Source organism: Leguminivora glycinivorella, chromosome 18 (genome assembly GCF_023078275.1).
Source record: "Leguminivora glycinivorella isolate SPB_JAAS2020 chromosome 18, LegGlyc_1.1, whole genome shotgun sequence".
NCBI classification, from domain to species: Eukaryota; Metazoa; Arthropoda; class Insecta; order Lepidoptera; family Tortricidae; genus Leguminivora; species Leguminivora glycinivorella.
In genome coordinates, this window is record NC_062988.1 from 19768446 (window position 1) to 19783871 (window position 15426).

Sequence of the window (15426 nt, forward strand, 5' to 3'; positions counted from 1 at the left end):
AGAGTAAAATTCCCTTAAGAGGATACGGTAGCGAAAATGCTAAAATGGAAAGGAGCCCCCCTTTCAACTTGGGAATTTTAGTTAAATATACAAGTGTTATTAACTAGATTAATCGAACAAAAATTAACCATTAAGAACAACTCAGTCAAAAGATATTTCAAAAAAATCTTTAAAATTGAGGTTCCGCTCTCGACTCTTTCCTCCTTCAAAACTTAATCAATCGGAACGAAATTTGAGAATCTGAATAGCAATGAAATAATCTATGTCGGACCGTTTAGCTTTTTTGGTTAATTGTTACCAATCTTGAGTATCACACCTTTTTTGCGCCACAATTAAAAAGGCCGTTTTTGGAAATTTTTGATTGGCTCTAGAGTCTTTAAAAAACAGAATATCAAAAAAATCAAAACGGTCCGACACAGGTAAAAATAATAACAATCTGTGTTGAAAAAATCAATGCTCTATCTTCAAAAACCAGGGAGGAAATAGTCGAGAGCGTTTGTATGGATAATTGACCCCTACCGTATCGTCTTAATTTGCGATAGGATTTCTCTCTACTCTATCGGTTTCACATTAATTTTGCATGTAAGCAAACGGTACAGATTAGTGCGAAATGATTTTCCTTCGTGATTTCACGGAAACTTTACGAACGAGTCATGTTATATATTGATTTAAACTAACACGATCTTCACTCATATTAAGTGCGGGTAGTTCGAAAAACTCGTACAGCTAGAAGATGTTGATACAACTCCCAGTCAGTCTACCCGTGACCACGGACGTAATGTCATGTCCGAAACGTCGGGTTAAATATAAAACGTAAGTTTTACGCGATTAAGTCCCGTTTTAATTTAATAATATGAGTCATGTTATTTCAGTCAGTCTCAGTACAAAAAGTGACACAACTGAACTAGCATGACAAATACGAACGATTCCGTAAAAATACGAAGGAAAATATTTCGCACTATATCTGTACGTGACGTGAGCGAGAGCCACTCGTACTAGAGGAGTATCTTAAGACCCAATTTATCTGTGAAATACTTTTGCAAAGAGACTAGAGAAAACTAGTTGAAAAATTCCCGTTTTCATGGAATGCTCTAAGATCGCATGGTTACTGGGCGTGTTGGCACTAGGACGCAGCTGACCATGGCTGCACAAAAACGCTAGAAAACGCTGGAGATTACCGCTCCTAACGGCTGATGCGCTACAGAGACCCGGGAATCTAAATAGGCCATCGAAGTAAAACAATTTTCTACACGTTCTTATTACTTAGGTACAAGTCTGAAGGGTAACAAGTGTAGAAATTAATAGTATTATTATACTTTATCAAACTTTACACACAAATAATACACTCGTAACCTGTCATATTCTTGAAGTTTTTTGCTAGTTTGGTCACTGTCGCTGTCAGTGCGATCGTTGTAGATATTCGTCTACATGAAATTGTAGTCAAATGCACACCACGCTTCTTCCCGGAAGGCCTAGAAAGTGTTGTATAATTACGGGCAAAGTCGAATTCACGAGACCTCAGAGCTCCTTATGTTCCTGAACTTACTAAAATAAAACTGCGCAGGCACTTTGCGATGAACAGAGCCTAAGAAGGGAGGTTCGTAAAAGAAGAAGGAATGATGTCACGATCCTTAGCATTAAGGAAACGCGACGAGAAGCTAAGAAACTAAAGCCAGACTCACCGATGGTCTTGTTGATCCAGTCAGCGAGGTCTTCCTGCAGCGGGAACAGCTGGCGGGCCTGCGAGTAGAGGATCTTCTCCCGGTAGTAGTCCTCGTCTTCTGCGCTGGGGGTCTGGGCTGCTAGGGCGCAGTCTGCCCGCTCGTAGCTGCTGCTCTTCTTCCTGTTCACCACCACCTGGGGGCCATCATTGTAATTTTAGCTTTAAAATGCTTTCATGATTTAGGTACAGAATTCCTACCCAGGAGACACCTAAAGACACGATATGAGATGTGTACCATTGGCAACACTGTTACTCCGTTTTCACATTATCCGATCCGATATCGGATGTCGGCAGGATTTTAATGGAAAAAATCCAAGACGGCGCCTGTAATGTATACGATATATCGGTCCGCCATCCGATATCAGATCGGATAATGTGAAAACGCACTTAGCTGTACATTTGTAATCCTTATTACAAGGGCATAACGTCTGCCGATGGCTAGCTAAGAGTGTTGCTGTTAGTACAAGGACATAATTTAGGTTCATTAAAATATTTGTACACCCATATTTTTAAACTCGACTGTAGAAAAACTTGTCATAAGCTCATTGAATATGTAAATGCTTCATAAAAATAATGTACATAATGAATAATTACAACCATAACGGTGATAAACGAATTGTCAAACCCTATTTTAACAACACGAAGGTTTAAAATGGTTAAATAAATATTTCCATTCCATGACCGAACCTACTTATGTCAACAAATAAATAACTGCCGCATTCATGTCATTTAATTAACAATTTGACGTCCATTTGTCAACATCGTGTTATCTATATACGACAGCAAGCGTCGAGACAATGGTTCTTTAATTAACTTACGAGTGATAGTATTTAATTAAATTGAAATAGAACACGTCTACAATCTTACAACTTATTGTCTTCATTAATTTCTTAACGTGTTTTGATCAGTTGTTAATTGTTCTGTTTATTTCGTCAGGAATAAAATTCTATTTTATTCCAAATATTTTGATATACTTAGGCAAATTTATGTCAATGTATATTTTATGGTTTTAAGACTCCTTATTCCTTAGAGCGCTCATCAATTTCACGAAACGGCCATCGATAGATGGCGTTGGCGCTCGGTACGCGAGCACCTGCAACTCAACGCGCGTTTCAACGCCGACACAAATAATCTTGATAGTTTTGAATTAAATTGGTAATAACATAATTTTCAATTTTATACGGGGAATTTCCTGTTCATGGTATGGTAGTAGTAAATAAGGTGTATGAATGTAGTAAAAGTATAGTAGTCTACATATACATATATAAATACAGGTTTCCTAATTAATTGATTCAACAACCAACACCGCTGAGCCGAAACTACGAAAGCTAGAAAGTCGAAATTTGTATAGATTGCATTAACAAAATTTCGAAGAGATAAGAATCGATTATGAAAATTTACACCCCTAGTAGAGGGAAAAAGGGGGTGAAAGTTTGTATCGGGATCAATTTGTTTTTTTTTTATTAGGAAAATTTTAGTTAGGAACTGGAAATTAGAGAATAGTTTAATAGTGATTTCTGTTTTTTTATTGAATGTATATGCATACTGATTGGTCCCATTTTTATCAGAACCCAGTTCTGATGATGGGATCCTGGAGAAATCCAGGGAACTCCTCAAGTCTGAAAGGCATACATATAGCGATTTTTGTGTTTTTATATGAATAGCATGCATTTACGTACGGAACAATGACATTTGGTGCAGTGGAACTGTTGATGATGGTCAGACCGGAACTCCCTAAATCTAAACGGCACAATTATAGTGACTTTCATATTTTTATAAGAACAGCATGCACTTACGTCCAGAATAGTGACATTTGGTGCAGTGGAACTGCTCATGATGTTGTGTCACTTTTTAACCATCGCCTCAAATCTCTCAAGGAAGGACGGTTCTCAATTCGTCTGTTTTTTTTTTTGTTTGTTCCTCGATATCTCCGTCGTTACTGGACCGATTTAAAAAATTTAATAATTAAAGCATTAAAAGCAGTTTTAAAAAATACCTACACATTTCTACATGTGCTCTGCCTACCCCTTTATGGGATACAGGCGTGATTGTATGTATGTATTTGTACATAATCCAACATTCGCAAGTAGCTTTCATCAGAACCCAAAAGGCGGCGGTTTTTTTTTCTTAAAAATTATTAAACGTTTTTTTTATGGGATAGGAGGCAAACGAGCAGACAAGTTGCCTGATGGTAAGCGATCACTGCCGGCTATGGACACCCGAAGCACCAGAAGTGTTGGTGCGTTGCCGGCCTTTAAGATGGATGTACGTTCTTTTCTTGAAGGTTTGAAGGTCGCATCGGTCCGGAAATACCGCTGGCAACAATTCATTCCACAGTTTAACTGTGCATGACGTGACCTGTGCAAAACATTGCGTCTTAGAAACATTTGAAAGGGTGAAAATCAAATTATGTACATGTTCTTTCTAAAAGTAGCTGATCAAACATCGTCGGTTTGGAAAGCCTGCGGTTAAATTTTTGCTCCTTCCTTACTATACATATTTTATTTAGAGGGTTTTGAGATTTAGGTAATAAAACAACGCTTCATTAGGTTTAATAGCATTATGTAAAGTATAATGTCAATGTAAGTGCAAGCAGTCTTATGAATAGAATAGCAGTTCTGTTGACCACCTCCTGACTCCATCATGAGACCTTGGACCTCATCTAGTTCGATGGTGCTCGTCGGCCCAAATCTAATGAGCCCAAACATGATGGGGTTATAATGAGGAGAATAGCAGTTCTGTTGACCACCTCCTGACTCCATCATGAGACCTTGGACTTCGTCTAGATCGATGGTGCTCGTCAGCCCAAATCTAATGAGCCCAAACATGATGGGGTTATGATGAGGAGAATAGCAGTTCTGTTGACCACCTCCTGACTCCATCATGAGACCCTGGACCTCATCTAGTTCGATGGTGCTCGTCAGCCCAAATCTAATGAGCCCAAACATGATGGGGTTATGATGAGGAGAATAGCAGTTCTGTTGACCACCTCCTGACTCCATCATGAGACCTTGGACCTCATCTAGATCGATGGTGCTCATCAGCCCAAATCTAATGAGCCCAAACATGGTGGAGTTATGATAAGTAGAATAGCAGTTCTGTTGAACATCTCCTGCCTGACTCCATCATCATGAGAACCAGAACCTCATCCTGGTCTCAAAATATAATAATAATTCAAACTCTCAACAAACTTCACGTATAACTTAAAATCCAAAATCATATGAAAAGCATGTCGAATGCTAAAATTGCATAAGGTGTAAAAAGGATCAAGATTTGTTTAGTCGCAGTTTACGGCACTTCTCGGAACTATCGCGCTGCTTACGAAAGCTAGGTGCGCCGGACGATCAAACGCAGGTCCGTTGTCTTCGAGCGCTCGGCGCAGACTGAGCGGGCTCGCGTTAGCACAGTGTCTTTTATTCGAATTTTAGGTGTTTTAAAAACATATCTATCGACAGAAAGGTATGTCTTATATGTATGATTTTTTTTTTATAGGTCAATAAGAAGTTCTAGTTTAGGATAATATTATTTAAGAGTTACAAAAAATGCAGGAATCGCAGGAAAAATACATAATGTAAACCTCTTTTTATCGAAAAAATGGGGAGGATACGGAAGGTTATTTATCCACCATTTCAAGTAAATCTTAAAATGTCAAAGTATTAGCTAACTCGTACAGGATATAACAAATAGGATTGTGATCATTTATTACCCCAAATAACATTTTTAACAGCACAATCACGATTCTAAACGAGCTATTCCACTACGAAATTTGAAAACGTCTTCCGAAAAAACTGATTTTTCGGAAGTATAAAAAGACATATTTTAAAGTAGTACCAATTGACTTTCTAGCTTAAGATATGTACTTTTAGGAACATTATCATTTTTTTAATAATCATTTATTAAATTTAAATTAGGCGTATCTGATCGCTTAGAACTCTTAAAAAATTGAAAGGGTAATGAATCTACTGGGAGGCTGTCGCCTGTGAGTCTACAGAGATGTCAGAGATAGATGACGAGAAGTAGATTAATTTACAAAGGTCCTTAAGAAATCCATCTCCACGCTTCGCGTCTCTTTAAAGTGTTAACCTAATCAATGGCGTTAAATGTTGACGATGCGGTCAAAAGTGGCGCTGCGCGGGCGGTCAAACACGTCGGCTCAGTCGATATCAGCAGGCCTAGCACATGATGGCCGCGGGAGTATGTCGCCGCGAGATAGACTACCTGTCCTTATGTCATTAATACAATTAGACAAAGACGTGTCATCTATCTCGCGGCGATATCGATCGAAATCAGGTACAAACCTCTCCGTGTTCCACGCTTCGCGTCTCTTTACCCCCCTGAGTATTAACATACTCGAAGGCGTTAGAACGCTCAAAAGCGTTGAAGATGCGGTCAAATGTCCCGCTGAGGGGGCGGTCAAACGCCTTCGGGTCGACGGAGGGGGACGAGGGGCCCCAGGACGCGCGGCTGCCGATGGCCGTCGGCCCGCAGCGGTAGTACGCCATTGCCTCCCTTTTCTGAAACAAAGAAGCACTCAAAAAAATAATTGTGGAAGGCTATATAATACCATCTACATAATTATAACCAATCTTATTGAGTCTCTCTGTCTGTATTATTATCATAAAGATACCCATACCGGACATGTGTATAATACAGGATTTTATGGGAGATGGCTCAGATGGCTCAGCGAGTATAGGTACACGCACTGCTCCGATATATTATTTAGCGTACAAACAGACAAACACACACAACTGGTCGTTTTAAACACACAGTCCCGCACACACCTAGGTGTGTCCAACACTACTAGTAATTGAGTAATGCGGAATGCACGTTTTCTTTACACGAGGACCTGGTCCCAATACTGTCAATCTGAGGAAAACCCGTACAAAACAAAAACCTCTGCATTCATGAGTTTCACGACATAATAGGTATGTTCAAGAAGCCTATGTTTTACTTTGGTCTTGTTCAATGTCAAAAACAAAAGTGTCTAAGTCTAACAAAGGCACATTATACTTAGTGATTTACAACTCGATGGAAAAATATATGACTTTTAGTATTACCTATACAAAACATTTCCATTCATATCTTCAGCGGTTACTTGCATGTTTAACCATAATACATTGTTTTCAGAGACGTACGTAAATCACCTGAGGATGTTTGCAATAAGCCGACGTCTTTGCACGTCATTAAAATAAACAACGAAACACGTAACAGTATTGTACCAGTCTCCGTTGTTGCCATACGGGTGAAACACCATAAATAAGAACCAGACGAATTTACATCTTATGCGAACTTGACAAAGATCCATCTTTCTCATGGATAAAAAGCCAGCCACTGATCGGTTTTTGCGACATGACATAACTTGTTTAATGACTTGTTAAAGTTGTTAATGTCCGCCGTTGTTCCATGTACGTCTGAGTGGTCGATCGTTCGTGTAAATTTCGGCCGAAACGCATTAGCATTCGGACAGGGCAGTCATTGTTCAAATCCTGGCTAATGGAGGCGATATGACGAGTTGAAACGCCATGATTAGACAACAAAGACACCGGTCGTTTTTACGCCGATCTTTTTCACAATGGCAGGTTGTTTAGACGGAAGTTTTAGTTTCTGCGAAGTCGTTTACGCTCTTATGTCGACTTCGACAAATAGCTATTACCAGCACTTTAGGAAAACTAGTTCTCTTGGAAAATTCAAAGTTAATCAGTGAGAACGGAAACTTGACTTGTGGCTGAAATACCCTGAACCAGTCCATCATGACCTCTGAGTCCTGTGACCAGGTAAGATAAGATATACTAGCACAGGGAGGAGAAGTAGATTATTTTGGAAGGCAAGCAGCAGTGTACAAACAAACACAGACAAACCAAATATTCCCCTATCAGCAGGTTAATAGTTAGCTAGGTATCTTGAAAACCTTTGGGTTTTATAGAGAAGGAAGGCTGGTTAAGAATAGTGCTGCCTAGTTATCACTCTAAATACAAAGACTGTCGATTTATGGAAAATGTTCAGTAACTATCCACTCAAGACGTCCTTTCAAAATGCATTCTGTGCATATACATCAAGTTATTTATTCCATGGAATTTACCCCTTTCACATCTAAAGGCAGACGCGGCAGACCAACGATCCATCACTGCGTCTATTTCGGTGTTGCACGAATGCGATGCGGTGTATTGATTCGCCGGATCCCATTCATAGTTAACTTTACGAGAGCAAAACGGATGGATTGCAGTATTTGCCGTCACCGCAATGCGGGTAAAATTAATTCGGATTTAATTCGGTATAACTTTTCAAATTTGTTTTGAGGCTGACACGTTGGAGTTAGTACAGTTTGGGCAGGTAAGGGTTTTGTTGTATCAATGGACAAAATAGAACCCTTAGAATTTTGTCACATTTCAATGTTATATTTGCAGTGTTTTGACAATAACATCGAAAACCATCAGGAGCGTGATACTCCACTAAAAAGACCCAGTATACAAAAACCCTCTATCAGATAAGAATCTTTGTAAATAGCCGCCGTGTTTTACAAAATACAAAAGAATTGCATCCTACCTTAAGAAGGATCACTACATCGACTTTTACTTAGCTCCCCACATAAATACTTATGCAAAACGGCTCCCATCTTAGAGCCTGCACAATTATCCTCTGCGGCTCCAAATAGGGCTTATCGCCTGGGAATGTCTTCCAGCGCGTGATCACCTAATCTATTACATTAAAATCACTTACCAAAGTCAAAAGAAAACCAATATACAAACGGTTTATACCTAACGCAGAGTTTTTAAGAGCATGGAGATCAGGTTGCGTTGGCCGAGAAATTGACTGTGTGTCGGCGGCGGGGCTTTAAGGAGAAAACCAGTGTAAAAACCGTCTTGGATAACACCGATTTCTTAAGGATGTAAGGCCAAGTTACACTGGAGTTGGACCGGCGTGTGCGCCGGTCGGGCCTTGAACCCCGCCATATATGTATGTGCGCGCATTATGCCTAGCCTATACTGTGATTATGCTGATTATGCTAAAACCGAGACAATGGCGGCTTTTTCAGCGTAATGAAGATCACGGCTGCGGCTTTTGTGTTTATTTCAGTCAATGAAAATAGTTGCTGTTGCTATTATTAACTTTCATTGCCTGAATACCATTGACTGGCTTAGTTATAATTCAGGCAACGTATGTTGGAGAAGAATAATAAAATATACTTTCACAAATGTTTTATGGAGTGTGTTTTTATCCGTGCTTAGGTACAACTTTGTTTCAGCTCAGTACGCGGTTTGAAAGTAATTAAAAAGAAAAGGTTATATTTTCACGAGAAGGGAAAATAATGTACAATGCCATTCTGCATCTAGAAATGAGCTCCAGTTAAGATCTGTTTGCGGGTTTTGCGTGTTCATCAGTGTTCACATAGGATAGCCTAAATGTAGTTATGTCTCATCTGTTTTCATCAGTAATCATCTCTTTTACCTAAGTATTGTAAATACTCCTCATTTCTTTAACCCTGGTTCGGGTAAGTTCGTGTCGACGACTGTCCGCGCGCCGTGCGGCCGCGCACGACGGCATAATCGTACATCGTGCGCTGCGCATGCGACTCATGCGGGACATGATTGTTCTGATGGACAATAACTGCGTGGTCATACTGGCCCGTTGACTATAATACTGTCTCAGAAAGCTTTTTGATAACAGTATCAAAAATAAAGATTTCTCCCTTCCCTATATCGATACAAATATCAAAATACCTACCCAAAGGCCTGCCTGGCCAAGTATGTGAACTATGACAACATATTCCAAATGTTTCCGCGTTTACAGTGCCTATAAGTTATAGTCTTTTCATTGAGTTTTGTTCTCTCCGGGTATAAGAGGGTAAGACTTTGTGACGTAGAAGAGTTTTAATAGTCGTATTTAAATATGTTGGATAAATTTAAATTGTGAAAAAAAAAAAAATAAGTTTACGAAACGAGAACTACTTAGATCGAGAATAATAATAATGCAATGCAATAGGGATTACAAATAATGAAAAAGGAATTCAAAACCAATACCTGAAATACGGTCTTGAGTAATTTGAATCACAAATTGCTTATCTAAGTTTATGAAGCACGAAGCAGCCAGGCGGCATCGGTACCGAAATGCGGAAAACTTATAAAAATCGATCCAAACCAATTTAGGACAATATTTTGCATATCACCCTCATTTGTCATTATAATATCAACCTTACTGTATTGGGAATACAGGACGGTATTGTTAGATAGTACCTGATGGCAGATGGCACGCAATGTTTACAGGCAGTTTTCCTCGAGACGACTGAGGATACGAATATTAAATTCGTCGGGGCTGGCTGCGGAAAGATTGAAGACAGGTGGACTGTACCGATGCAGATATTATAAAGTCTTCCTTCCTACCCTAAATGTGTATTTCATATTTAATAGTGCGAATAGTGTAGTATTTAATAGTATTTAAGAGTGCGAATAGTGTGAGTGTGTGAGTAAGCTTCTAAATAAGTATTCTGTTTCTTGCTCATTTAATACAAATGTAAGATCATGGCAAGCAAGAATGGCGTATTGTTATAATTCATAATCTCACATTTTTGAGATGTGCAGCTTATAATTTACTTAAGGACTTTAAATTTCTTTTGCCACTGTTAATTATAAAAAGGTTATGAAACCTTTTTATAATTAACAGTGGCAAAAGAAATTTAAAGTCCTTAAGTAATAATCCTTAATATGTCCTTAATATGAATTAAAATGGACTGAAAATGAAATATTTATTTTTCAAATAAAGCTACGCCGGTTCTAACCCTACGCCTCAGCCTCGAGAAGATTTCAGTCCCCCTCAGTTGGAAGGGGGTATCCACTATGGGACCGGCAAGAAACTAGGCGGGCAACTTCTTTTCAAAACATTACATATATTGATTTAGACTAACACGATTTGCACTCATAATTTAATGCATTAAGTCCCGTTTTGTTCTAAAATTAAAACATTACATGTTATAATTTTAATTTTATAATTATAATTATTTCTGCCGTCCACGGAAGTCGATGGAATAAGTTTCCATCACATTTCCATCGAAAGCGTGCCATATCTCGTCGTAGATAAATGACAACTGACAAGACATACATAAGACAAGCTGAGGCCTCGTAGCCGCCCTAGCCGAGTGACCATCGTTGACGCCACGTGGCGGTCGTGACGCTGCAGTCTGGTTCTGTCGCGCCACTACAGAAAGAGCGATATTACTAACTATAGGTACGAAGCTTAAGCGATTTTGAAGTTGGCTAGGTAGGATAAACGACAAGTTACGTAAGACAGCCTTCGCTTCGCTCGTCGCTCAACTTGACCTGTCCGGGACATTTGCATAACCCGGGTGAGGACAGGTGGTCATAACAATTACAGTATTGTCCTGAACTAGTTCAACTATAAATAGTTCATGTTTTAAAGTCTGTCAGTTTATAACAAGTATGAATCAAGGTTTGAGAATTAAGTATGATAAGACAAAAGTGTAATCATCATATTATCAAAACTATTGGTAAATATACAAGTCGATTAGTGTGTACCTGCTGACATGTTTTTTGATGATATGCTACAAAAAATACTTCTCTGCCTTGTCTCTTAATGACCTTAATGTTGCGTGAAATCCCGGGAACATCAGCTATGCAGTAAAAGAGATTCTTAAAGCAGTTCATACGTATTCAACGACTTTTGTGCCGAAGCTATACTTGTCACACCTCGTCATTTTGGTGGAAACTTCTGCGCAAAACTCAATGGATATCAATGTTGCAACTCGTACCTACAGGACAGGAGTCATGAATGATACTCGTGACACAATTCAAGCTAATCGAGCCAGGGTATTGGCGGTAAAGGTTGTCTGATGAACTCCATTAAGATGAATGTTGCGCAGAATCCCTGCGCCCACGCAGAGCCCAAGTCGAGTGCGTTGATCCCTTACAGGAGTAACAGGGCTACCACTGTTTTTCATAAATTTGGTTTTTCTTGGCTTCTGTTATCAGATCAGTGTTAGCCCCTAGAAAAAACAAATAGAGCCTAGTAGTAGGTAAGCCACGTGGCCTATCATTGATATTGACATCCTTTCCATGATAATGTAATAAATTAATACATCACCTTCAACTTCAACCCCTGTCTATTATTATATTATCGTTTGTGCATTCGGCTACGCACACTGTTCAGAAGTCCCTAACATGAAACAAAATCATAAATAACATAAGGTAGGTATTACAGTTGGGTGTGCTGAAGCAAACTGCACAGCCCTGGAGACAGCAGGAGCAAGTCTCCATTATTGGTAAGTCCCGGCGAGCCCCAAACCCCGCGGCCTACTCGCGTTCCTCTACCGAATTTTCGGCCAAACTGTATATTTATAATTTATATGTTACAATATGAACGATTTATAATCAATAGTACTACCTACATTACGATACAAGTGCGGAAAAGAGGAAATTCAAAACGAGTGGCGATAAATGAAAAGTGTTTTTTACGAATTACCTCTTCGCACCTGTATCGTATAACAGTTTCAGTAGGTGTAATAGGTATATGTATTATCCTATATGGCCCTTTGACAAGGAATGTACTAAGTAATCAGGTGAAACAAATGTTTATATAACCCAGATACTGACTTCTTATGAATCAGCATGTATGTTGAAACCAAATCGAATTTGTCCATCAGCTATCAAAACAAAATGAAGACCATTCGTCAAAATAAAATGTTGAACTAGGTAACCCACATTGGCAATGTCGATAAACAAGTATTTTGCACGATTGCATTTTATAAAAGTTGCAGACTAGTAGGCAATAATGATGAAGTCGGTTAAACAAGAACAGCGGTCACATTCAAATATAATCAAAAGAATGAGTTCAAACGTGATCGCGAATCGGTGTCACCGGTACGGCTACGATGGCAAATCTGTTCACAAATAATTGTAGGCTTAGAAGTGCCAACTAGTTAGAATCTTTATACCCCATAAAAGACGATCAAAGAAACTTGAGTAGAATGATATAAGTATATAGATTAACTTCTGGCGGTGTTACAAATAACAACTTGTTCGATTCACAAAACATTTTTCTACAGGTGGTCATGGACAATCTTAACAAACGAGTAATTATACGGCGCTCCTGACGGTACGTGATCACAAAAGCTGAAGCGTGAATCTTCGAGGAAATCTCGGCAGTGAGTTAATTTCCTTAAGCGAAAAGAAAGAAAATTTCTTAAAATTTTCGGTTGCAAACGTTGTAGTACTAAAAAGTAGAAGCAGGCATAAAGTATCTATCTTAAATGAACAATTCTGCTGGGTATGGACAACCTCGGCATAATCCAAGAACACATTAGTGTCATTCCATCCCTAAACAAAAAAAATACTAGAAATCGTTTACTATAAGCTAGCTAGCTTGGTGAAAACGAACAACACACCGGTAGCGACTTCGGTACCGCACCAACCCATCTAGCCGCAACATACTGAACTAAGTTCTCTAGCCCGCAACGTATTCGCTTTCCGTCCGCCGACTCGGGTTGCATATCATATTTGTGGTATTTGGCGAGAGGAAATCAGATCGATTACTGATACGCTCTAAACCGGTCAACTGCGTACTTTCAATAACTATAATAATTATAGTATAGTATAGTATAGTATGCTACTAGCCTCATAATTATTATGAGGCTAGTAGCATTTTAGAGTAATGTACCTATCAATTGCAACCACGGCAATAAGAATTAAGTTTTGTTTAGATTGTGCGGCTATTTACTATTTAAAAGCAACATATGCCGAGCCACCAAAATGCCTTGCAGGCACTTTTACAACAGTTAGAGCGACTAGCTTAGGTATTCAAAGATTCACAAGAGCGTGTGACTCTTTGAATAAGATAGATAGATAGATAGATAGATAGAATACTCTTTATTGGCACACCTCAGCAAGAGATACAGAAAAAAGGATACAGCGGAGACAAAACAAATGATTATAAATAGAGGCAGACAACAGGCGGTCTTATCGCTAAAGAGCGAAAAACATAATCAGAAAGAGTAGGTGCTTCGAAATGAAAAATCATACTTATTCTAATTTCCAACACACAAATTGAATAAACATACACATATAAGAGAATATAAATAGACTTACATAAACATACTTAAATAGTAATATACAGCAAGACAGATATATAGTAACAAACCAACAATATACAGCAATCATACCAACCACAGAGTAAAAATAGCAATACGATCACTAAGGGAGAGATAAATAATGTTCTTTAAGCATTTTTTTAAAAACAGAAATAGATTTGATTGTATGTGTAACAGCAATGGCTATTTAAAAAAAATCGACGTACATATAAGCCTAGCGCTTAAAACAAGCATTGAATTTGGTCTGTAGTCTGGTCAAGTTAGCTTCGATAGGATACTTGACGGGCAGAAGTTACTCAATATCCAGCCTCATATTTAAGTACGTCGCAGGAAATCGAGACCGATTCAAACGCGACTAATGTATCGTTCATATCCTTTGAATAGGCAATTCCTTTGAATGGGCAGTTGCTCTCGATGCACCTATGACAGGCTATTCAGCTTGATTCGGATAAGACGTCCTCAGTAGAGAAAAATCATAGAATAGGATACTATACATACATATACCTGCTTTTAAATAAGTGTTGTATTTTTTAGCACTAGCTAGTAGGACTTTTAAATATAGGTATTTATATCATTGGTGATTTTAAAGTTTTTGCTACTTTAATAAAATTTGTTTCATTTTGAATATTAAATTAACTACTTAGTCTTTCTTTTTTCCACTGGTTTACTCGTAAGTTTTCGTATTAAAGACACCTTCCATTTTTTCGTAACTCGGAGGTATTCCGGACAACAATATAATTGCGATTACTAATGTATATTGTAAGGTCAACCAATTTGAATCCTAGGCCACTCTAGAACCCTGTCTCATTGAAACCGTGTTCTATTTGCCATAAGAAGTCACATTGATGTTTACTGTGCAAAGGTTCTGGTAAAAGATATGGTTCAAATTGGTTGACTGTTCAGATAACGAAACTGCTTATACCATCAAATTTTATACTGGTTATGACACTATGACTATGACGAAAAACTTGGGCGAACACATCGTTAAAAAGACTCGTGACTTATTAATCCGCAAAAAACATGAAACAGATTGCTTGGTAATTAAAATTGCAATATTTGCATGCACCATTACCTATCACGTAGGGCCCTTCGCTCCTTCGTAGCTATTTGTTTCAGTGTCAGACAATTGGCATTTACCAGACAGACACACATGCATACAAAGTGCACATTATGGACCTGTTTGCGGCGCCTGTAAATCATTATTGCATATGTGGAGTTTACCTGTCTTATATGCGCATGGATGTTTTTATCGCTGTCGATCACAAATAAACGTATCGGCTATAATATGTATACATAATTTATGTTTACGTAGAGTAACTTTTTCAGAGGAATTATTTTATTCTTAAATATTATTACCACATTTCTTTAAAGCAGCCTTAAAATACCAAATTCAAAAATACAAATCCCTGTCTAGATAAATCATCACCAAAGTTACATAAAATTGTATTTTACACGATTGTTGTTGTGTCTATACTTATTACGAACCGGCCGAAGACTAACCACATGTTTCAAAAACAAATACATTCTTTAAATAATCACAAAGCTCTGGATACCATCCTCGTCGCCTGCATGTAAACATATACAGATTTCAACAACATAATGACCTATT

General features: G+C 38.4%; 1 protein-coding gene across 1 annotated transcript in view; it reads right to left on the minus strand.

Moving 5' to 3' along the window:
- LOC125235816 (GAS2-like protein 3) overlaps positions 1–15426 on the minus strand; it is a 159647-nt gene that overhangs the window by 38450 nt on the left and 105771 nt on the right. The window contains 2 exon segments of the mRNA XM_048142405.1: positions 1683–1857; positions 6022–6237. Of these exon segments, the coding sequence (XP_047998362.1) occupies positions 1683–1857; positions 6022–6225 (379 nt within the window). The 5' untranslated portion in view covers positions 6226–6237.